The sequence below is a fragment of the Nycticebus coucang genome, chromosome 7 (assembly GCF_027406575.1).
Source record: "Nycticebus coucang isolate mNycCou1 chromosome 7, mNycCou1.pri, whole genome shotgun sequence".
Classification (NCBI taxonomy): Eukaryota; Metazoa; Chordata; class Mammalia; order Primates; family Lorisidae; genus Nycticebus; species Nycticebus coucang.
The window spans coordinates 105,225,970-105,250,374 of NC_069786.1; the positions used below are offsets into that span (position 1 = coordinate 105,225,970).

The window sequence follows — 24,405 nt, forward strand, 5'->3', positions numbered from 1 at the left end:
TCAAGTCTTGGCTCTATCCTTCATCCATGATTTTGTGAGAAAATAATTATCTTCTAATCCCCAGTTATCTCCTTTGCAAATAGGGATTCCAGCACCTACCTAAAGTGTTCTAGGGTCAAGATAATTTCCCTGAAAGCACTTTGTATCTGTGATACTCTATTGAAATGTTTTTTGTATGTGCAATTTCCTATTTTAGTTCAGATCAACCTTATTGCTCCTAAAATACTGTTTGTCACAGTGTTAATAAATTACATCTGGCCAGGTGTGGTGGCTCACGCCTGTAGTCCCAGCACTGTGGGAGGCCAAGGCGGGTGGATTGCCTGAGCTCAGAGGTTCGAGACCAGTATGAACAGCAGTGAGCCAGAGTAAGACCCCATCTCTACTAACATCAAGAACATCGCCAGAGCAAGACAAAAAAGAGTACTTCAAACAAAGAAGAATGAACAAGGAAGTTGAAATTAAAAATAAATAAATAAATAAATTACATCTAACCTATGAGAAATGGCAGATGCTGTGTGTAGCGATGCACTGAGACAAGAAGATCCCTCGAGCCCAAGAGTTTAGGGCCAACCTGAGCAAAATCGTGAGACCCTGTCTCCTGGAAAAAGAAAAAAAGAAAGAGCTTTTTCTGGAATAACAAGAAACAAGCCAAGTAACTTACTTTTTTTGTGCTCCATCAATTTGTGATTTTTCTTTTGAGTATTTAAGTTAGATTAGTACACAGAAGTATTAAAAACTGCATTCATATTTAAATGTACTTTAAAATATAAATCTTTTCGGTTTTATGAGTAAAAAATGTAAGGAAGCATTTTACACCTATTAAAATTAGAAGCGAGCCTGATTAAGAATTCTCGAGAATTCGGCTCTGTGCCTGTGGCTCAAGTGGCTAAGGCACCAGCCACAAACACCAGAGCTGGCCTGCCAAACAACAATGACAACTGCAGCAAAAACTTAGCCGGGCCTTGTGGCGGGTGCCTGTGGTCTCAGCTACTTGGGAGGCTGAGGCAAGAGAATGGCTTAAGCCCAGGAGTTTGAGGTTGCTGTGAGCTATGATGCCCCAGCACTCTACCCAAGGGGACAGCTTGAGGCTCTGTCTCAAAAAAAACAAAAAAAAAAAGAATTCAAGGCTAAGTTGTAAAATTGAAGAGAATAGTGCTAAAGTAAACAGTTCTAAGAGACATAGGACAGTGATTGGAAAATAAATTATTCTGATTATAAAACAACAGAGAGACTTCAGATTATGTCTAGCTAGCTTGTCTTTGTGGAACAAAAGCATTTCCTGCCACCTTATGCAGTGTAATGGTAGTGGGTGAGGAGGCAGCACTGGAGCTTCTTGTGTGTTCCACTGTGTAGAGGCAGCCCAGGGCACTGCCTCTTTGGGACGACTGTTGACGTTGACTATCAGACCAAATCTCCTTTTTTCTTCACTCATTTTTCCTCCAGATTTATGACCTTTCCACAACCACCACTACTACCAAGTTAGGCACAGGGCATACATAACCACGGTTCCATACAAACTTTTGCTTGCATTAGGTATTTAGAAAAGCTACCTGATTTATCATGGACTCTTCAGTAAAAACATTTTGCATTTCACCTCAGGGAATGGATTTTTTAAAAAATGGAGTTTTAAAATGTGGAGTTTTTTTTTTTTTTGGTTGTTGTTTGTTTTTGATTAAAAAAAACTTATGCTTGGGTGGCGCCTGTGGCTCAGTCGGTGAGGCGCCGGCCCCATATACCGAGGGTGGTGGGTTCGAACCTGGCCCCGGCCAAACTGCAACCAAAAAAAAATAGCCGGGCGTTGTGGCGGGCGCCTGTAGTCCCAGCTACTCGGGAGGCTGAGGCAAGAGAATCGCTTAAGCCCAGGAGTTGGAGGTTGCTGTGAGCTGTGTGAGGCCACAGCACTCTACCGAGGGCCATGAAGTGAGACTCTGTCTCTACAAAAAAAAAAAAAAAATTACGCTTGTTACACCATCCTTAAATGGGAACTTTTTGATTGTGTTGTAGTCCATTTTTTCCTCATCACCAGATTACTGCTGCTTCTACTGCTTTAGCTTCCATTCACCATAGTCTGGTTTCTGTGACTACCATGCCACTCCTTTGTTTATAAAAAGATACACATTCCTTCCCACTTTGCAAGTCTAGTATTTGCTTTTCATTTAATTTTACCTTTGTGGAGTATTCAACACTTTTGACTGCTCATTACCCTAAACTCTTCTTGACTTACCTGGTTTTTAACTACTTTTCAAAATTTTCCTTGGAACCGTCATCCATACCGTCATATTTCAGGCATCATTTGCATGCTGATACCTCCTAATTCTGTATATTCTGGCTTTGACTTTTCCCCTAAGTTACTATTTATTAAGTTCTACTATATACTAGGCAGTATACCTAGGTTCTTTATATGTATTGTTTTATTAATTTTCCTACAGTGAAGTAGAAGTTTAGCTTATGTCCCCCCTTTATAGAGGAGGAGAAGGTAAATGTAAAAGTTAAATAACTTGTCAAAGGTCACTCCTTTTAAGAAATTGGTAGAACTGAAATGTGAACCTGTGTCTGGCAACAAAGCCTGTGAACATGCTACTTCACTGATTGCAGTACACAACCATCTTCTGCTGGGCCTCTCAAACTAGAGCAGCAAGCTGGCAATACCTAGCATCACCAGGAAATAAACATGGAATCTTTCTTTGAATCTTCATTTTATTCAAAGATTTGGGGAAAATAAACATTGTTTTTAAAGTCAAATATGAAATTTATACCAGCGGTGGTGGTTTAGAGCTGTGCCCACAGAACGCCCATATTCAGTTTTCCTCAGCCACTGAGGCTATTTCAGAGGAAAAGTTAAAGAACACTCTCCTCCTAAAACATACTCTGTAGAGTGAATGTCCCTTATGCACATCAAACAAAATCTGTCTTGAACTGAACTTTAATGGGAAAACATAATTGAAAAATTCACCAATGTCCAGTTTGCCATTTATTCCAAAATGAAGTGATAAACATTCTAAAAATATAGATGGTGGTTAGTTTATGTTGCTGCAGTAACAATCACGAAATCTCAGTGTCTTAGAACATTATTTCTCTCTTACTTAATATTTTGGCAGCTGTAAGTCAGTTGCTGTGGCTTATTCATGTAGCTGTTCCTCATATACTTGTCTGATTCTAGGATTCCTGCCTAAAGCAGCACCTCTTTAGACTATGCCATTCTTGTGACAGTGAGAAAAAGGGAGTGCTTTTTAAAGCATCTGCTTGATTGTGGTGAACATCATGTTTCCCTGTGTCCCATTGGGCACAGCACAGCTAAGGACAAGCCTAAAGTCAGTAGTGTGGAAATGTGAGCTCTTCCCACAGGGAGGGGATAGTGGAAAATTATGGAAGTAATAACAACTTTGCTTCCCTTGCTTTTATATAACTTTAGAGTGTAGGGGAATTTTATTTGTTTATTTTTAACTTAAATAAAAAAATTTTAATGATACCACCATTGAATAGAGTGTAGGAGGATTTCAATAGCAGATTTCCTAAAGGCAGAATAAAGGCAAAAGTTAAATAGATTGGATCATAGAAAAATACAAAACCTCTGTTCACCTAAGAAAAAGATAAATAGCAAAGCAAAAACTGAGTTGAGGGATGTAAACAGGCAAGGTCCTAAATTAAATTGTATTCATGGTAACTTAAAATGCAGCCATTCTACTCTACACAACCAGCCATTAAGAATGAAGACAGGGGAAGGACAGTTAAAGGACAGAAATTTAGCAAGTAACCAGGTGGATTAGAGCTACACCAAGAGAGAAGGTTAAAGAACGCACACCAACCCTGCTGAGGCAAGCTGCGACCCCAAGGATACAAACAAAAGGGCCTGGACTGCAGCTGGTTTAGTGCTGATTCTGCAGCAGGGGAGTGAGGAGGGAACAGTCAGCTGAGAGGGAACCGTGCCATAGCGGCGGTGGCCCAAGACACAGAGCAGCAGCTGTGTTTGGCAACAATAGGGCTCACCCCCAGATATTCCAAAGCCACAGCCCCTGTCTCTGGGCAATCAGAGGAGGCCGGGCATCTTCTCAGGTGGCAACCACCACGGAACAGATCTGGGACGGAAACGTAGGTCCCGGGAATTTAGCCGGGACAGAAACAAATTCCACAAAGTTGTTCTGTTCGGTCAGTAACATCAATCAGCAGTGGGACTGGAACTGAGTGAACACTCCCCAGCCTCCAGCAACCTCCGAGGTTGTCAGGCCTCAACTCCCCCTGCTGGATAGAGGCAGAGTGCAGCGGCCTGGCTGAACAGATAGAGATTTCCTTGTGATTCAGGCAGGTGCAAACATCTGTTCACTAGAGGCAACTGGGTCATAGCCCTGTGGGGCTGTCAGTGACTGGGTGTGACAGAGATGCAAGGTGGGGAACCTTGCAGACTTCCCAGACTAATCTATTTGCTGGGTGGGTCCTCTTCACTTCACAGAGCACCGGAGCAAGTCATATCTGAGTTGTCACCAGACCCCTGCGATCCAGTTGCCAGAGACCTTTTAAACTCTTCCCACCTGAGACAGGTGCTGACTGAGACAATTGATTTGGACCTTTTGAACTGAGCCAGTCACCCGAGGACTATGCAAGTGGTGCCCTGGGTGTGTGGTTGTAGGAAGGTTTGATTTTCCTTTTCCAACTGTTACCTGTGCGGGGCAGGGTGACTTAATTGCTGGTATTTCTCCCCAGCTGAGACTTCAACCCAGAATAACTGTTTCACTAGGGTCGGACAGAGACCAGCTGAAAACAAGACAGAACCACTTACCCCACCACACCAAACAGGTCCCCAGTTTCTCAGGCTATAGCACTGTACGGGTCCTTGACAAAGCTCTAGGGAAAAAGTCAAATGGTGTAAAATAATTATGGGCCAGAATCAGTGGAAAAACTCTGGTAACATGAATAGCTAGAATAGATCAACCCCCCCAAGGAAAGATATGTCAGATGTAACTGAAGATTTCATTCATAAACAGCTTGCCGAGATGTCAGAAACCGAATTCAGGATTTGGATTGCAAACAAGATTAATAGAATGGAGGAAAATTTAGAATTAGAAATTTGAGGAGCAATTCAAAAGTCGGAATTAGAAATTTGAGGAGAAATTGAAAAGTTGTCTCAAGAATTTAACGAATTTAAAGAGAAAACCACCAAAGATTTTGACGCACGGAAGCAAGAATTTGCAGCCCTCAAAGATCTGAAAAATACAATAGAATCCCTCAGTTACAGAGTGGAGCAAGCAGAAGAATGGATTTATGACATTGAAGACAAAGCTGTTGAATGGTCCCAAACTCTCAAAGAGGAAGACAAATGGAGAGCAAAAACGGATAATTCTTTCAGAGAGCTCTGGGATAATTCGAAGAAGGCTAATATCCACCTCATTGGAATCCCTGAAAGTGATGAAATGGCCTCGCAAGGCATAGAGGCCCTTCTCCATGAAATTATGAAAGAGAATTTTCCAGACATGCCAAGAGATTCTGAAATTCAGATAGCAGACAGTTTCAGAACCCCAGCATGACTCAATCTCAATAAGACATCCCCCAGGCATATCATACTTAACTTCACTAAAGTTAATATGAAGGAGAAAATTCTGAAAGCAGGCAGACGTAAGAAATCCATAACCTACAAAGGGAAGAATATTAGAATGACTGCAGATCTGTCTGCTAAAACTTTTCAAGCCAGAAGAGGGTGGTCATCGACTTTTAATCTCCAAAAGCAAAATAACTTTCAACCCTAGATCCTGTATCCAGCTAAACTGAGTTTCATTTATGATGGAGAAATTAAATAGTAACATTCACATGTTGAAGAAATTTGCCATAACCAAACCAGCTTTTCAGGATATTCTCAGACCTATCCTCCATAAGCCCAATCCTCTACCCCAGAAGTAAAGTCACTCAGAAACTTTTGATCAAACTTCAACTTCCACAGTGGCAAAAGGATTAAAAATGTCCTTTCAAAAAACTCGATACCCAAAATTCTACCAGACTTATCAGTATTCTCCATTAATGTGAATGGCTTAAACTGTCCTCTAAAGAGGCACAGGTTAGCTGACTGGATACAAAAACTCAGGCCAGATATTTGCTGCATACAAGAGTCACATCTTACCTTAAAGGACAAATATAGACTCAGAATGAAAGGATGGTCGTCCATATTTCAGGCAAATGGTAATCAGAAAAAAGCAGGTGTTGCAGTTCTATTTGCAGACACAATAGGTTTTAAACCAACAAAAGTATAGAAGGATAAGAATGGTCACTTCATATTTCTTAAGGGTAATAATATGATGAGATTTCAATTATTAATATTTGTGCACCCAACCAGAATGCACCTCAGTTTATAAGAAAAACTCTAACAGACATGAGCAACTTGATTTCTTCCACCTCCATAATCGTCGGAGATTTCAACACTCCTCTGGCAGTGTTGGATCAATCCTCCAATAAGAACCTGAGCAAGGAAATTTTAGATTTAAACCTAACCATCCAACATTTGGATTTAGCAGACATCTACAGAACATTTCATCCCAACAAAACTGAATACACATACTTCTCATCAGCCCTTGGAACATACTCCAAAATCGATCACATCTTAGGTCACAAGTCTAACCTCAGTAAATTTAAAGGAATAGAAATTATTCCTTGCATCTTCTCGGACCACCATGGAATAAAAGTTGAACTCAGTAACAACAGGAATCTGCATACTCATACAAAAACATGGAAGTTAAATAACCTCATGCTGAATGATAGCTGGGTCAGAGATGAGATTAAGAAGGAAAATGCCAAATTTTTGGAACAAAACGACAATGAAGAAATTAATTATCAGAACCTCTGGGATACCGCAAAGGGAGTCCTAAGAGGGAAATTTATAGCACTGTAAGCCTTCCTCAAGAGAACGAAAAGAGAGGAAGTTAATAACTTAATGGGACATCTCAAGCAACTGGAGAAGGAAGAACATTCCAACCCCAAACCCAGCAGAAGAAAAGAAATAACCAAAATTAGAGCAGAATTAAATGAAATTGAAAACAAAAGAATTATACAACAGATCAATAAATCAAAAAGTTGGTTTTTTGAAAAGGTCAATAAAATAGATAAACCTTTGGCTAACCTAACCAGGAAGAAAAGAGTAAAATCTCTAATTTCATCAATCAGAAATAACAACACTCCTCAGAAATTCAAAAAATCCTTAATGAATATTACAAGAAAATTTATTCTCAGAAATATGAAAATCTGAAGGAAATTGACCAATACTTGGAAGCACATCACCTTCCAGGACTTAGCCAGAATGAAGTGGAAATGTTGAACAGGCCAATATCAAGTTCTGAAATAGCATCAACCATACAAAATCTCCCTAAAAAGAAAAGCCCGGGACCAGATGGCTTCAAGTCAGAATTCTACCAAACCTTTAAAGAAGAACTAGTACCTATGTTACTCAACCTGTTTCAAAATATAGAAAAAGAAGGAAGACTACCCAACACGTTCTGTGAAGCAAACATCACCCTGATCCCCAAACCAGGAATAGACCCAACAAGAAAAGAAAATCATCGACCAATATCACTAATGAATATAGATGCAAAAATATTCAACAAGATCCTAACAAACAACATCCAGCAACACATCAAACAAATTATACATCATGACCAAGTCGGTTTTATCCCAGGGTCTCAGGGCTGGTTTAATATACGTAAATCTATAAGTATAATTCACATAAACAAATTAAAAACCAAAGACCATATGATTCTCTCAGTTGATGCACAAAAAGCTTTTGATAATATACAGCATCCCTTCATGATCAGAACACTTGAGAAAATTGGTATAGAAGGGAGATTTCTTAAACTGATGGAGGCTATATACAGCAAACCCACAGCCAATATTGTATTCAATGGAGTTAAATTGAAATCATTTCCACTGAGATCAGGAACCAGACAAGGCTGCCCATTACCTCCACTGCTCTTTAACATTGTAATGGAAGTTTTAGCCATCACAATTAGGGAAGAAACGGCGATCAAGGGTATCCATGTAGGGTCAGAAGAGATCAATCTTTCGCTCTTCGCAGATGATATGATTGTATATCTGGAAAACACCAGGGATTCTACTACAAAACTCTTAGAAGTGATCAAGGAATACACCAGCATCTCAGGTTACAAAATCAACATTCATAAATCAGTACCCTTTCTATATATCAACAATAGTCAAGCTGAAAAAAACAGTTAAGAACTCTATTCCATTCACAGTAGTGCCAAAGAAGATGAAATATTTGGGAGTTTATCTAACAAAGGACGTGAAAGATCTCCAATAAAGAGAACTATGAAACATTAAGAAAAGAAATAGCTGAAAATGTTAACAAATGGATAAACATACCATGCTCATGGCTGGGAAGAATCAACATTGTTAAAATGTCCATATTACCCAAAGCAATATACAATTTTAATGCAATCCCTATTAAAGCTCCACTGTTATACTTAAAGATCTTGAAAAAAACAATACTTTGTTTTATATGGAATCAGAAAAAACCTCGAATAGCCAAGACATTACTCAGAAATAAAAACGAAGCAGGAGGAATCACACTGCCAGACCTCAGACTATACTATAAATCAATAGTGATCAAAACAGCATGGTACTGGCACAAAAACAGAGAGGTAGATGTCTGGAACAGAATAGAGAACCAAGAGATGAACCCAGCTACTTACCGTTATTTGATCTTTGACAAGCCAATTAAAAACATTCAGTGGGGAAAAGATTCCTTATTTAACAAATGGAGTTGGGTGAACTCGCTGGCGACCTGTAAAAGACTGAAACTGGACCCACACCTTTCACCATTAACTAAGATAGACTCTCACTGGATTAAAGATTTAAACTTAAGACATGAAAGTATAAAATTACTAGAAGAGAGTGCAGGGAAAACCCTTGAAGAAATCGGTCTGGGCGAGTATTTTATGAGGAGAACCCCCTGGGCAATTGAAGCAGCTTCAAAAATACACTACTGGGACCTGATCAAACTAAAAAGCTTCTGCACAGCCAAAAACACAGTTAAGTAAAGCAAGCAAGCAAACAGCCCTCATAATGGGAGAAGGTATTTGCAGGTTATGTCTCCGACAAAGGTTTAATAACCAGAATCCACAGAGAACTCAAACATATAAGGAAGAAAGGAACAAGTGATCAGGCTGGGCAAGGGACTTGAAGAGAAACTTCTCTGAAGAAGACAGGCTCACGGCCTACAGACATATGACAAAATCAGAGAAATGCAAATCAAAACTACTTTGAGATATCATCTAACTCTAGTAAGATTAGCCCGTATCACAGAATCCCAAGACCAGAGATGTTGGCGTGGATGTGGAGAAAAGGGAACACTTCTACATTGCTGGTGGGAATGCAAATTAATACATTTCCTTGTTGAAAGATGTTTGTAGAACACTTAGAGATCTAAAAATAGATGTGCCATTCAATCCTATTATTCCTGTACTAGGTTTATACCCAGAAGACCAAAAATCACATTATAACAAAGGTATTTGCACCAGAATGTTTATTGCACCCCAATTCACAATTGCTAAGTCATGGAAAAAGCCCAAGTGCCCATCGATCCACGAATGGATTAATAAATTGTGGTATATGTACTCCATGGAATATTATGCAACCTTAAATAAAGATGGAGACTTTACCTCTTTCACGTTTACATGGATGGAGCTGGAACATATTCTTCTTAGTAAAGTATCTCAAGAATGGAAGAAAAAGTATCCAATGTACTCAGCCTTACTATGAAACTAATTTATGGCTTTCATATGAAAGCTATAACCCAGTTATATCCTAAGAGTATGGGGAAGGGGGAGAGGGAAGGGAGGGAGTGGGCAGGATGGGCGTTAGGAGGATGATTGGTGGGATTACACCTGTGGTGCATCTTACAAGGGTACATGTCAAACTTAGTAAATGTAGAATGTAAACGTCTTAACACAATAACTAAGAAAATGCCAGGAAGGCATTGTTAAGCAGTGTGATGAAAATGTGTGAAATGGTCTATAAAACCAGTGTATGGTGCCCCATGATCGCATTAATGTACACAGCTATGATTTAGTTAAAAAAAAAAAAGAATGAAGATAGGGGGTGGTGCCTGTGGCTCAGTGGGTAGGGCACTGGCCCCATATACCAAGGGTGGTGGGTTTGAACCCGGCCCTGCCCTACTGCAACAAAAGAATAGCCGGGCTTTGTGGTGCGCACCTGTTGTCCCAGCTACTTGTGAGGCTGAGACAGGAGAATCACCTAAGCTCAGGAGTTGGAGGTCGCTGTGAGCTATGATGCTACAGCACTCTACTGAGGGTGATAAAGTGAGACTCTGTCTCTTAAAAAAAAAAAAAAAGAATGAAGACAGGACAAAAAGAATAATAATGAAAACGGCTTTTTATGGAAGATGTGGAAGATGTGCTTGGTTGACAAAAGCAGATTGCCAAAGAGCGTGCATATTACAATTCTTATAAAAAATTCATCATCATTATTATAAGTAAAATATGTTGATTATAAGTAAATAGAAAACATAAGCTAAAAATGTAATCACTACTAACTACACCATCCAAAATGTTGACATTTTAGAGTCAATTTTTTCCCAGTACAAAAGATAAATATACATTTTTAATTATGATTTTAACATACTTTGAAATAATTTTAGATTTACCAAAGAATTATAACAGTAGTACGATAGAGTTCCAGATATCTTTCATCCAGTTTCATCTAATTTTAATATATTACATAACCAAAATATATTTAGCAAAACTAAGAAATACATTGATATATACCATTAACTAAATGATAGGTTTTTATTCTGATTTTCCCAGTTTTTCTACTTACGTAGTCCTATTCGGGTACCATACGGCATTTAGTTGTCATGTCTCCTTCGTCTCCACTAATTTGTTTCTCTTTCCTTTTCTTTTCGTAGCTTTGTCACTTTTGAAGAGTAGTGGTCAGGTTTCTTTTTTTTTTTTTTTTGCAGTTTTTGGCCAGGACCAGGTTTGAACTTGCCACCTCCAATATATTCTCTCTTTTAGAATATCCCTTAATTCAAGTCAGTCCAATGTTTTCTTGTGATTAAATTAAGGTGATGAGTTTAGAGGGAGAATACCACAGAAGTACCGTGTGCCCATCTCACAGCATCATACCAGGGAGCACATATCAGTATAACTAGTTACTGGTGATGTAAACTTTGATCACTTGGTTAAAGTGTTCTGCTGTCCCCACTGTAGAGCTACCAGTTTTCTCTTTGTATACTTTTTTACTTAGAAATGAGCCACTAAGTCCTGCTTACATTCAGGGAAGGAATATAAAATTCCACCTAGTCCTAAAAGGGAGAATATCAAAGACCTTGTGATCATATGTGTTAAAACCACTATAGTAAGTAGTAAGTGTATTTTGGAGGAGATACTTGGAGGAGATACAAGTATCTTTTTTTCTTTAAAGTTTTACCTACTAATTTTAGGACTGACCAGTGACTCTTGGCTACATTAATTATTACCAGGATATTTTAATAGAAATTTTCATTTTTCCCCATCCTGTCAAATTTGTCCTTTTCTGCATTATTTATTTATATACATACATATACATATATATACATCAGTGTGGGCTGAATGGGGGTTATAACCCAATATCATTGTTTATTATGCTGTTCAGATGCCGCTTTGTCCATTGGGAGCTGAGGTTCCTTCTGTGTCCTTTGATAATGCCTCTCCCCACCCTGCCACCTCTTCTAAGCACATTCCTTACTTTCTGCCACTACAAGGTTATTCGGGCTCAAATTCTCTTATGTTTTCCTTTCCTTAGCTTTGAAATCAACCATTTCTCCAGTGAACCCTAGTTCCTTTTATTACAAAATGATTTTTAGAAGTCAAGAATTAGGCACTAGATTAGGTATGTTCCTTACACAGGAGTTTTATATTTGTAGGCCCTCACAAAGACAGAGCTGGGAAATGTGTCTTCATGTATGCATACAACCTTATTTCTGTACTGCATATGTATTTATATATTGGCCGTTTCCATAGATTCCGCTTCTATATATTTTATCAACTATAGATTGAAAATGTAAGTAATAATACAACAATAATGAAAAACAGATAAAAAAAAGCAATACATTATAACAACTATTTATATTCAGGGTTACAAGTAATCTAAAGATGTATTTAAGTATACAGGAAAATGCATAGGTTGTATTCACCATTTTGTATAAGGGTCTTGAACATTTGTAGATTTTGGTATTCAAGGTAGTTTCTGCAACCAATCTCCCATAGAAACTGATGGAAAAATGCACACAACTGTGATAATGTATCTGACTCTAATCTATTATAACCAGAGGGTTCATTTTAGACTTTCCCCATATGCTCATTGGTAATTTCTTTCTCTGACAGAAATGACAGTATGGCTTACATAGTGGCTTAAAGCTATTATACACACAAAATACTTTTCTGTTTTTAGCCTTTCAGTATTCAGTGAAAATGCTGTTTTCTAAAATTACTTAGCTCTGCTCCTTTTTTCTCCACTTCCTTCAAGGAAGTTATACCATGATTTTAGAACAGTTAGATTCGTTACCATCTTCATAAAATTCTGAGATTCCCTGATATCCTATTTTTTATTCTTTAAATTTGCATACAGTTAAGTTCAGTTTTTGTGCTGGGTGGTTTTTATGGGTTTTGACAGATTCGTAGTATTATATATTTACCACCATAGTGCCATAAAGAACAGTTACATCATATTAAAATATTTCTTTGTGATATAACTTTGCAGTCAGCCTCTCCCCCAGGCCCTGGAAACCACTGAACCCTTAAAGTTTTGCCTTTTCCAAAATCTCAAATAAATGGAATTATATGTAGCCTTTTAGGTCTGGTTCTTTGACTTAGCAAGATGCATTTTAGTCACATCGATATCATTGCATGAATGAATGGCTTTATCACAGAGTATTCCATTCCATCCATTCACATTGGTTATTTCTAGTTTGTGGGGAATAAAGTCAGTATAAACACTTACATAGAGCTTTTTGTTTTCTTTTCCCAACCTCATGAAGTAAATAGCAGCATAAAGCTTTTTATATAAACTTTCAATTCACTTGGGTATCAATAATAAAAGTCTGTCAATAAAGAAAATCTCGAGACTTAACAAAGAAGAACTAACGCAATCCTCCCCAAACTACTGCAAAAAATTGAAGAGGAAGAATTTCTAAACTAAAACCAGACAAAGACACAACAAAAAAAGAAAACTATAGGCCATTATCCCTGAAGAACGTAGATTTAAGAATCCTCAACAAGGGAAGTGCCTGTGGCTCAAGGAGTAAGGGTGCTGGCCCCATATGCCAGAGGTGGTGGGTTCAAACCTGGTCAAAAACTAAAAAAAAAAAAACAAAACACTGAGCTTTCAGTGTTATTAAAAAAAAAAAAAAAAGAATCCTCAACAAAATAATAAGCAAACCTAATCTAACATATCAAAAAGATAAAACACCAAGATCAAGTGGTATTTATCCCAAGGACGCAAGGATAGTTCAACATACAGAAATCAATAAACATGATAAATCACATCATCAGAGTGAAGAACAAAAACCATGTGATCATCTCAGCAGACATAGGAAAAGCATTTGATAAAATTCAACATCCCTTCATGATAAACTCTCAACAAATTAGATAGGCATAGAAGGAACATAACACAATATAGGCCATGTAGGAGAAACCCACAGCTTACATCATATTAAATAGAGAAAAGCTAAAAGCCTTTCCTGTTAGAACTGGAATAAAAATGCCCGTTTTTACTATTATTAATCAACAGTACTTTTAAGTTCTAGTCAGAACCATTAGGCAATGGGGCAGTGCCTGTGGCTCAAAGGAGTAGGACACCAGCCCCATTTACCAGAGGTGGCGAGATCAAACCCGGCCCCAGCCAAAAAAAAAGAAAAAAAAAAAGAACCATTAGGCAAGAGAAAAAAGTGAAGGGTATCCAAATTGGAAAAAGAGGTAGTCAAATTGTCAGTTTGAAGATGACGTGATCTTATATGCATACAAACCCTAAAGATCCTTAGAAGATAAGTGAATTCAGTAAAGTTGGAGGACACAAAAGCAACTACAAATATTAGCAGCATTTCTATATGCCAGTAATGAACTAGCTAAAAAAGAAATCAAGAGAACAATCCCATTTACAATAGCTACAAAAAGACCCTGTAATAAATTTACCCGTGGAAATAAAAGACCTCTACAATAAAAACTACAAAACACTGATAAAAGAAACTGAAGAGGACGTAAGCAAATGTAGACATCCCATACTTGTAAATTAGAAGAATTAATATTGCTAAAATGAGCATACTGTCAAAGCAATTTACAGATTCAGTGCAGTTCCTATCAAAATACAGTGAAATTTCACATAAATAGAAAAAAATATTCTCTGGTGCATGTAAAACCAAAAAATGCCTAAATAGCCAAAACAATACTGAGCAAAAAGAACAAAGCTGGAGGCATCACACTACCTGACTTCAAAATATGATGCAAAGCTACAGTAACCAAAACAGCATGGTATTGGTATTAAAAACAGACACATCACATGTTTCCAGCCAACCGATCTTCAAACAAAAGTGCCAAGAACATACACTGGGGAAAGAACACCTTCTTCCCCTCTTCAATAAATGGTGTTGGGAAAACTGGTTATCTGTATATCTGTTACATAAAGAAGCATGAAACTAGATCTCTGTCATCATATACAGAAATCAACTCAAATGGATTAAAGACTTAAACATATAACCCAAACTATAAAACAACTAGAAGAAAACAGGGTAAATGCTTCAGGACATTAGTCTTGGCAAAGATATTATGGCTAAGACTTCAAAAGCACAGGCAACAAAAAGAAAAATAGACAAATGGAACTATATTAAACTAAACAACAAAGTGAAAATATAACCTGCAGAATGGGAGAAAATATTTGGAAATCATTATCCTGCAAGGGACTAAAAATCAGAATATACAAGAAAATCAACAACAACAAAAAAAAAATGGGCAAAGATCTGAGTAGATATTTCTCAAAAGAAGACAAATATAAAAGGTGTAAATGATAAAAACAATTTTTTAAAGACAAATGGCCAATAAATACATGGAAAAATACTAATCGCTAGCTATCAGGAAAATGCAAATCAAAACTACAATGATATACATACCATCTTCCCTTGGTTAGAATGACTATTATCAAAAAAGACAATAGCATGTGTTAGCAAGGATGTGGACAACAGGGGAGCCCTTTTTATATCCTGTTAGTACAGCCATTGTAGAAAACTTTAGATTTCTTTTAAAATATTTTTACTACCATATGATCCAGCAATCCTACTACCAGGTATTTATTCAAATGCATAAATTCTGTTACAGCATATTAAATAGAGAAAAGCTAAAAGCCTTTCCTGTTAGGACTGGAATAAAGATGCTCATTTTTACTATTCTTAATCAACATGTTTATTCACAATTCACAATAGTAATAGTTGGAATCAGCCTAAATATCCACCAACAAATGAATGGACAAAGGAAATGTGGTGTATAGACATATACACATTGGAATGCTATTCAGCCATAAAAAGAATGAAATTTTGTCATTCACAGCAACATGAATGAGCTTGGAAGACATGGGTTAAGCAAAATAAGTTAGGCACAGAAAAATAAATATCACGTATTTATTTATGTGAAGCTGAAAAAAAAAAAAAAAAAAAAACAGTTTAAACTCATGGAAGAGAGTTAAATTTTCAGCCAGGCCCTGTGGCTGACATCTATAATTCCAGCCTGAGTCAAAGTGATATCTCATCTCTAAAAATAGCTGGCGTTGCAGCGGGCTCTTGTAGTCCCAGCTACTCAGGAGGCTAAAGCAAGAGAATTGCTTGAGCCCAAGAGTTTGAGGTTCTTGTGAGCTATAAGGCCATGGCACTCTACTGAGGGCGACATACTAAGACTCTGCCTCAAAAAAAAAAAAGTAAAATTTTGGTATTAGAGGCTGGGAAGAGAAGGAAAAAAGGAGCATAGGGAGAGATTGGTTAAAGAATACAAAATCATCACTAATGGGTGTAATGGGTTCTGGTGTTCTGACACTATTGGAGGGTGAATGTGGGTTAACTACAATTTATTGTCTACTTTCAGAAAACTAGGAAAGTTTAAATGTTCACAAACACAAATGATAAAAGTTTGAGGTGATAGATATCTTAATTGCCCTGATTCGATTATTGTATATTGTATATATGTATCAAAACATCGCTATACCTTTAATATGTATAATTGTGTTTCCACTAAAAAGAGAAAAAAATTCTTTGTCTAACCCAAGAACTCACAAGGTTTTTCTCCTAGGTTTTCCTTTAGAAGTGGCAAAGCTTTATGTTTTCCATTTAGGACTTACTCTGTTTCAAGTAAATTTTTGTTTAAGGTGTAAGGGATGTGTGAAAATTAATTTGTTATATATGGACATGCATTCATTCCAGACCATAATTAAAACTGTATTCTTTCTTTATTGAATTGCTTTTATTCTTTTTTTCAGTAATTGACTGTATTTATCTGGGTTGTTGGGATGTCTAATTTCTTCCATTGATCTTTGTGTTTATTCTTTAGCCAATAGAATGCTGTCTTGATTACTATACCTTCATAGTTAGTCTTGAATTTGATAATGAGTCTTGCTACTGTGTTCTTGTACATAATTGTTTTAGCTATTCTGGTTCCTTGTGCGTATTTATATATGTTAGAATCAGCTTTTTGATGTCTACAGAAAGCTTGCTAGGATTTTGAGTAGAATTATGTTGTGTTTATAGATCAAATTGAGAAGAATCTCCCACCCACCCACCACCCCGTTTTCTGTTGTTTTTTTTGTTGTTGTTTGTTTGTTTGTTTGTTTGTTTTTGAGACAAAGTCTTGCTCTGCCAGCCAGGCTAGGATGCTATAGCCTCAGCCTAGCTCACAGCAACCTCAAACTCCTGGCTCAAGCAATCCTCTTACCTCAGCCTCTTGAGTAGTCTGGAATATAGGCATGAACCACCATGCTTGGCTGATTTTTCCATTTTTTGTTAAAGATAGGGTCTTACTCTTGCTCAGGCTGGTCTGGAGCTCAGCAATCCTCCCACCGGGGCTTCCCAGAGTGTTAGAATTACAGGCATGAACCACTGTGCCCAGCCTTGACAGACTTTTCAAAAATGTGGAGGTGATGTCAACCCAGCCTAGAGCATTGTACAAAAAATGTTTCCCGTATTAAGAGGTGTTTCATTTTTCTGAATTGTGTACACAGTTGTCACTTTTCTTCGTTTCCTCAGAAGTGAGTCCCTTCATTCAATAAACTGCTGTCATTTCTTCTTCCTGAAGCCATGTCAGTCTGTCACATTACAGAATTGAAATACTTGAGTCCTCAACCACGGCTTGTTGTTAGGATAATACTGCGCTCATCAAATGAGCTGAAAGTGTTCCCTTATCTTTTCTGGAATAGGTTGTGAAGAATTGGTATTATTTATGCCTTGTATGTTTGGTAGAATTTGTCAACAAAATCATCTGGGCCTGGAGTTTTTCTGTCTTTGGCAGCTTCTCCCCTCCCCCCCAAACCATAGATTAACTTTAACAAATATGAGACAGTTCAGACTACTACTTCATTGAGTTTTGGAAATTTATGTCTTTAAGAAATTGGTTTATTCTTCTAAGTTGTCAAATTCATAAGCATATTGTCCATATATAAGAGGTGTTTGTAATATTTATTCATTACCCTTTTAATGTATATAGGATTAGTAGGGATGTCTTCTCTTTTGTTTTAGGCAACCAATTGTTAGTTTCACTGATTTTTGTACGCTCATCTTTGTTTTATTTTCTTTTGCTTATTTTGGTTTTAATTATTTTCTAGTTGCTTAAGAGTGGATGTTAGATGAGAGGTTGGCAAATGACTTGCACTCAGTAATACTAAACAAGCAGAAATACAGCCCAAATATGCAGTGATACCAGATAAAAGTATAAGAAGTGAGTACGCAGTTTTGGAAATCATAGCTAGGAAAATGAAATTACATACAATTAACAGAATTTGTTATTTTACCAGCCTGCTGTACAATTATAAAAACAATGTTTGGTGAAGAATACAAAAAAGAATTTTAAAAATTCCACTTTCAGATAATACATTTCTTGTTGTGTTAAGGATTTATCAGAAAATACAGAATCCCAAGTATTATCTCACCTCAAAGAAGTAAACATGTTTGCAATTCAGTTTGATGAATCTGTTGGTATCAGGGGTAAACGCCAATTTTCAGCAATCTGTAAATTTGTCTATAAAGAAGAAATCAGAATAGTTTTTAATTTTTTGACCACTCCAAACAACAACAAAGGGACCAAGGTATTTTTAAGTTTAATCAATAATTAATTTAATTCTAATAACTTGTCTTGGGATTCGTGTGTAAGTATTTGTACAGTGGAGCCCCGTCTATGTCCAGATGTGTAAAAGGATTTGTTAATACTTGTGCAAGAAAAAGAATCCAAAAATTACTTTTACATACCATTTTCCACACAGAGAAATGCTAGCTAGCATCAAAATCATTAGTGCCTAAATTACAAAAGGTCCTAGACAACACTATTAAAATTATTAATTATATAAAAAGCAGGACATTGCAATCAAGATTATTTGCAGAATTGCGTTCCTCAGTGGATGCTTCTCATATGCAGCTCTTACTGCACATGGAAGTGAGATGGTCGTCTTAAAGAGTTCTGTCAAGATTTTATGAATTAAGAGTAGTATCAACCTTTTAAAAAATGTGACATTAGGCAGTTCACTTTGTGAGACAGTTTGGCAAAATAAGGTTGCATTTCTTGCAGATTTATTTTAGTGTTGGCATACTCTTAAGAGTATGCAGAGAAATCATGAAAATATTCTCATATCTACTGGTAAAATTAATGCTTTCAGAGAAAAATTACTGCTCTGAAAGTAAAGGATTAAAAAAGAAAATCAAGTTGGAAATGTTTGAACTAGTGAAAAGGTGTAAACTGGATAAAAATCTTAGTGAACGAATTTTATAAACTTTTTTTTATTTCCAATTAATGTAAGGGTACAATTAGTTACAGTGTTTGCATTTATTAGGTACAGTCCTGTTGTAGTTGTGTCCCACACCCAGGAGGTGTGCCATATACCCTTACATTGTGCCCATTAAGTGGCAGCACACCCATTCCTATCCCTCTCTCACCTCTCCCTCCCCCATCTTGAATTAAATTGAGTTTTTCTCTTATGTGAGCATGTGTCAGATCATCTGCTGGTTTCATATTAGTATTGAGTACATTGGATACCTGCTTTTCCATTCTTGTGATACTTTACTAAGAATGTGTTTCATTTCCATCCAGGTTAATACAAAAGATGTAAAGTCTCCATCTTTTTTAATGGCTGAATAATACTCCATGGTGTACATATACCACCAATTATTAATCCATCCCTGAGTTGATGGGCATTTAAGTTGTTTCCACATCTTGGCAATTGTAAATTGAGCTGCTATAAACAATCTAGTACTAATATCCTTATGATAAAATGGGTTTTTTTTCTTCTGGGTAGATGCCTAGTAATGAGACTGTGGGATCAAATGGAAGGTTTATTTTGAGTTCTTTGAGGATACTCCGCACTTCTTTCCAAAGAGACAGTATTAGTTTGCAGGCCACCTCAACAGTGTAATAAAACTGTTCCCATCTCTCAACAAATCTTATAAACTTTAGATTTATTGTACACAATTTTTGAAAAATACTTTCTTGCACCTATTCTTGACATAACATTTCTGGATTGGGTGAAAAATCTCTTCTTTTTAAGAGTATGTATGTCAGCAACTTTAAATATTACAGAAGTGGAAGAATTAACAAGTAAGAAATGACAGAGGATTGCTGTTAAAATACTCAACAGATATTATGACCTTTTGGTTATCTCTCAAGGGTGAATTTCCAAATATTACCCAAAAAGCAACAGAAATATTTCTTCCATTCTCAACGTCATATTTGTGCGAAGCAAGCTTTTCGGCAATGAGTAATATTAAAAATAAAAAATCAATTACAGCTAGAATCCTTGGAAGAGGATTTAAGAGTATGGCCTGTCCCAAATTCAACCTTGCAAAGATAATCGTAAAAAAGTCAAGCTCAGATATCTCATTAAATGCTAAATTATAATAAATAGAAAAAATAAATAAGTTTTTAAGGAAATTTAATTATCTTTATTACAAATTACAATAAACGGGTTTTTGGGGGGTCATGGTGGTGCATTTTGTTTGTGTTAATGAACAAATCAGAAAAGGTATATTTTTTATTCTTTTTTTTTTTTAGTCAATGTAAGTGTGCCACAGAAGTTTAACCATAGGTTCAAGTGTGCCATGTGATTAAAAAATCGTTGAAAACACTGCTTTCACCTCAAGTGATCCTCCCATCTTGGCCTCCCAGAATGCTGGGATTAGAGGTATAAACCACCATGCCCAGCCTAATTTGTCATATTTTTATTTGCATTCAGTTCAAACTATTTTTTATTTCCTTTAGACTTCATCTTTAATGTACAGAATTAGAAATGTTTAATATTTGTTTAATTTCCAAATGAGGATTCTCCGAGTACCTTGGCCCAAGAATATACTTTGTGTTATTTCCAGTCCCATAAATTTGCCAGTACTATATCAATGTCAAGTGGGTATAGTTTGAGTATGTCATTTAGGTATTCTATATCTTTTTTTAATTTTCTACTTATTCTGTCTTCACTGAGAAAAAAGTCTGTTGAAGTATTCAGATGTTACCTATGAATTTGTTCATTTCTCCTTTTAGTACTCATCTTTTATTTTATGTATGTAGAAGCTCTATTAAGAGTATACACATTGAGGCCAGGTATAGTGGCTCACGCCTGTAATCCTGGCACTCTGGGAGGCCTAGACAGGTAGATTGCTTGAGCTCAGGAGTTCCAGACCAGCCTGAGCAAGAGCTATGCCCTGTTGCTACTAAAAATAGAAAAATGAGCCTGGCATCATGGCAGGCACCTATAGTCTCAGTACTCCGGAGGCTCAGGCAGGAAGACTGCTTGAGCCCAAGAGTTTGAGGTTGCTGTGAGCTGTGACAGCACGCCACTCTACCCAGAGCAATAGAATGAGATTCTGTCTCAGTAAAACAAAATAAAAATAAAAATACCATACACATTGAAAATACGAAGATTTAGAATTACATCTTTTTATAATATTGACTTATTATTATTTAATGCCCTTTTTTAAATACCTGACAATATTCCTTCTGACGTCTGGTTTGTCAACAATAATAAAACAACCGGCTCCTTTGGATTAGGTTTGCATAGTATGTCCTTTTCTTCTCTATGTCTTTGTATTTAAAAGTTTTGCTTTTTTTATTGAGTTTTATGTCTTAACTTACTTGGACCAGGGCTTAGCAAACCATGACTCCTGGATCCAGTCTAGCTCATGACCCGTTTGTTTGTTTGTTTATACACACATGGAACAGAGAGAGGCTATTATAGGCCAACAAAACCTAAAGTACTTACTATCTGAAACTGTGGAACAACTTTTCCTACCTCTGCTTCAAACAGTTACTCTTAGAACAATAAAAAATAAGTGGAAAATTTTACTTTTATATATTTACTCGTCAGCTCTTCATTTCCTTGTATAGGTCTTTTTTTAGTCATTATTTCTGCCTCAAAAACTTTTTTACATTTCTTAGAAAATAGATCTTCCAGCAATTAATTCCCTCTAGTTTTGCTTTGAGAAAGTTTTTATTTCATCATATTTGAGAGATACTTTTTGCAGATACAGAATGCTGGGCTGATCATTGTTTTTCTTTTTCTTTTCCCTTTTTTTGAGACAGCCTCAAGCTGTCACCCTGGGTAGAGTGCCATGGCATCACAGCTCACAGCAACCTCCAACTCCTGGGCTCAAGCAATTGTCCTCCGCCTCCCAAGTAGCTGGGACTACAGGTGCCTGCCACAACGCCCGGCTTTTTTTTTTTTTTTTTTTTTTTTTTTTTTGCAGCCATCATTGTTGTTTGGCAGGTCCAGTCTGGATTCGAACCCGCCAGCTCAGGTGTACGTGTCTGGCGCCTTAGCCACTTGAGCCACAGGCGCCAAGCAGATCATTTTTTTTCTTTCACAGCACTTTAAAGATATTAATCTTTAAAGCTCCCCATTTTCTGAGTTTCTGATAAGCAATGTGTATCATGTAATGCTTCCTTTTTCCCTGACATCAAGATTTTCTTTGCCTTTGATTCTCAGCAATTCAAATATGATATGCCTAGGGTTTTTCCCATCACTCCTCCCTCCAGAGGTAATCCTATTTGGTGTTCTTGTATCTGTGACTTAGTGTCTGTCATTAATTTTGGAAAATTCTCAGTTATACTTTCTTCAGATACACAAACAGAAAACTGCCCTCTCTCTTTTCTTCTACTGAAATTCTAGTTACAAATATGTTAGAATGTTGGATACCGTCCCACAGCTTTTGGTTCTATTCTCCCCACACATATACTTTCTCTTTGTGTTTCAATTTGCATAATTTCTTTTGTCCTCTCTTCAAATTCATTGGTTCTTTCCCTAGCTGTGTTAATTCTATTCATGAGCACATCCATGAATCCATCCGTTTGATTTTTTTATATTTCCATCTCACTGCCAGAATAACCTGTCTGATCTTACATATCCACCTTTTCTTATGGCCTTTAGCATATCGGTCACAATTATCTTAAATTTTCTATCAAATATTTTCAGCCTCTGCATCATATCTAAGTCAGTTCTGTTGATTGTGCTGTGTTTTCTCTTGCCTGTTCATGTGCTTTGTAATGTTCAGTTGGAAACCAGACGTGCTGCATAGAAAAGTAGATGCTACGATGAGGTGGAGTGGTTTTTATACCCGGAAATGGACATATTATTTCCTTCTGTGAGGACTGTAGTGTGGGGGGAAAGAGAGTAATCTAGGAGAGGAGTTGGGCTATTTGTGAGTTGTTCTGTTTACCATCAGTGTCCAAAAGCTTCAGATAGGCTAGAGGGCTAGCTTGTTTCTAGGATGGGAAGTTTCCAGAGCTATGACTACTTGATGGCTGAATTTCCTATCTCCCTTTCATGCTGTACCTTCGCTAGGGTCTGTTTGCAAGTTCTTTTCTTTCCTATCCCTCTTCCAGCAGTATTCTGCTGTTTGGAGTTTGTTTTCAGGGGGAGATTGTGGGGATGGGGTAGGGGGAATCTGTTCTACATCAGGCTCAGTCTTAGGCACACACTGTACCTTTCTGGGTCTTTGGGGTACAATCACCATTCTCTTGCCCCTCCCCAAAAAGGTAGGACCTCCCACATTCCCTCCAGCTGCAGAGCAGGCTTACCAGCCTCTGAGGCCAGAAGTTTTGCCTTCTCTCCTCAGATTAAGTCTTTTGTTCTATAGTAGAGATAGGCTCCCTGTAGAGCTGTTTGATCCTCCTACTCTATTTCTGTTCCCCTCCCTCAAGTCTGAACCACAGTGTATACTTCTTAGGACTCTTGTAGTCTTTTCTGAATACAGGATTGGGTTCGTGGAGAAAAAGCCCTCAACAGCATGTAGACTCCTCCAATTTCTACAGTCCCCAGAGGATACACATGACCCACAAGCCTGCCTTCTGGGCTTCATCATATTTCCACCTGTCCACTGTCCAGTTTCCTCTGTCTCAGGTGAGGATAAATACCACTCTATCCTGAGGCACTGTCTCCATAGATTGTGGGTCAGTTTGCTATAGGTGTGAAAAAAATAGCTGTCTGGTATGTCTGAAAAAATTCATGGATTTGAAGTTAGTCCCCTTTTTCATTTTAAGGGTACAAATAATATTTTTTATTCTCTTGATCCTCGTGCAGAAGCCAGAACCAGTACAAATATTTTTTTAACTAATACAATTTGTATAAATGAAGATTTGAAAGACCTGTACAAATCTGTAGACAAAAGAAAAAAAGTAGTTAATGTGGAAGAACTGAAGATGCCACAGAAGGAAGGAATAAGTGAAATAAAATAAGAGTATCTATAGAGTTTGCTGTAGTTTGAATGTGTCCCCCAAAGTTCATGTGTTAGAAACATAATCTCTAATGCAGCAGTATTGAGAGGTGGTACTTTTCAAAGGTGATTGGGTTCATAGGGCCTCCGCCCTCATGAATGACCTAATGCTGTTATCATGGGAATAGAGATTGGATTACTTATCCCTGGAGTGGGTTCCTAATGAACAAGATAAGTTCATCTCCCTTCTTTGCTCCCCTGCACGCAATTACTCTCCTACCCTTCTACCTTCCAGCATGGGATGATGGAGCAGAAGGACCCTTGCCAGATGCAGACCCCTAGGCCTTGGACTTCCTAGGCTCCAGAACTGTGAGAAATAAATTTCTGCATAAATTACCTAGTGAATACAGGTGGAGTAACTCTTATCTGAAAGGGCTTGGGACCAAATGTCTTGGATTTTACATTTTTTACCATTTGCATTA

General features: G+C 37.3%; 2 protein-coding genes across 6 annotated transcripts in view; one reads left to right on the forward strand and one right to left on the reverse strand.

The window, feature by feature from the left end:
- The window catches only part of CREB1 (cAMP responsive element binding protein 1), an 80,970-nt gene that overhangs the window by 45,884 nt on the left and 10,681 nt on the right, over positions 1-24,405 (forward strand). Inside the window, exon 9 of one of the 5 annotated variants that reach the window (XM_053596694.1) lies at positions 239-695. The exons of the other annotated variants lie outside the window; for them this stretch is intronic. Coding sequence (XP_053452669.1) covers positions 239-284 — 46 coding nt within the window. The 3' untranslated portion in view covers positions 285-695. Of the gene's footprint in view, positions 1-238; positions 696-24,405 lie in introns of those variants that run through there. 5 annotated transcript variants of the gene reach the window in all.
- METTL21A (methyltransferase 21A, HSPA lysine) overlaps positions 17,748-24,405 on the reverse strand; it is a 40,708-nt gene continuing 34,050 nt past the window's right edge. Inside the window, exon 4 of the mRNA XM_053596701.1 lies at positions 17,748-18,254. Within this exon, the coding sequence (XP_053452676.1) occupies positions 18,235-18,254 (20 nt within the window). The 3' untranslated portion in view covers positions 17,748-18,234. The remainder of the gene's footprint in view (positions 18,255-24,405) is intronic.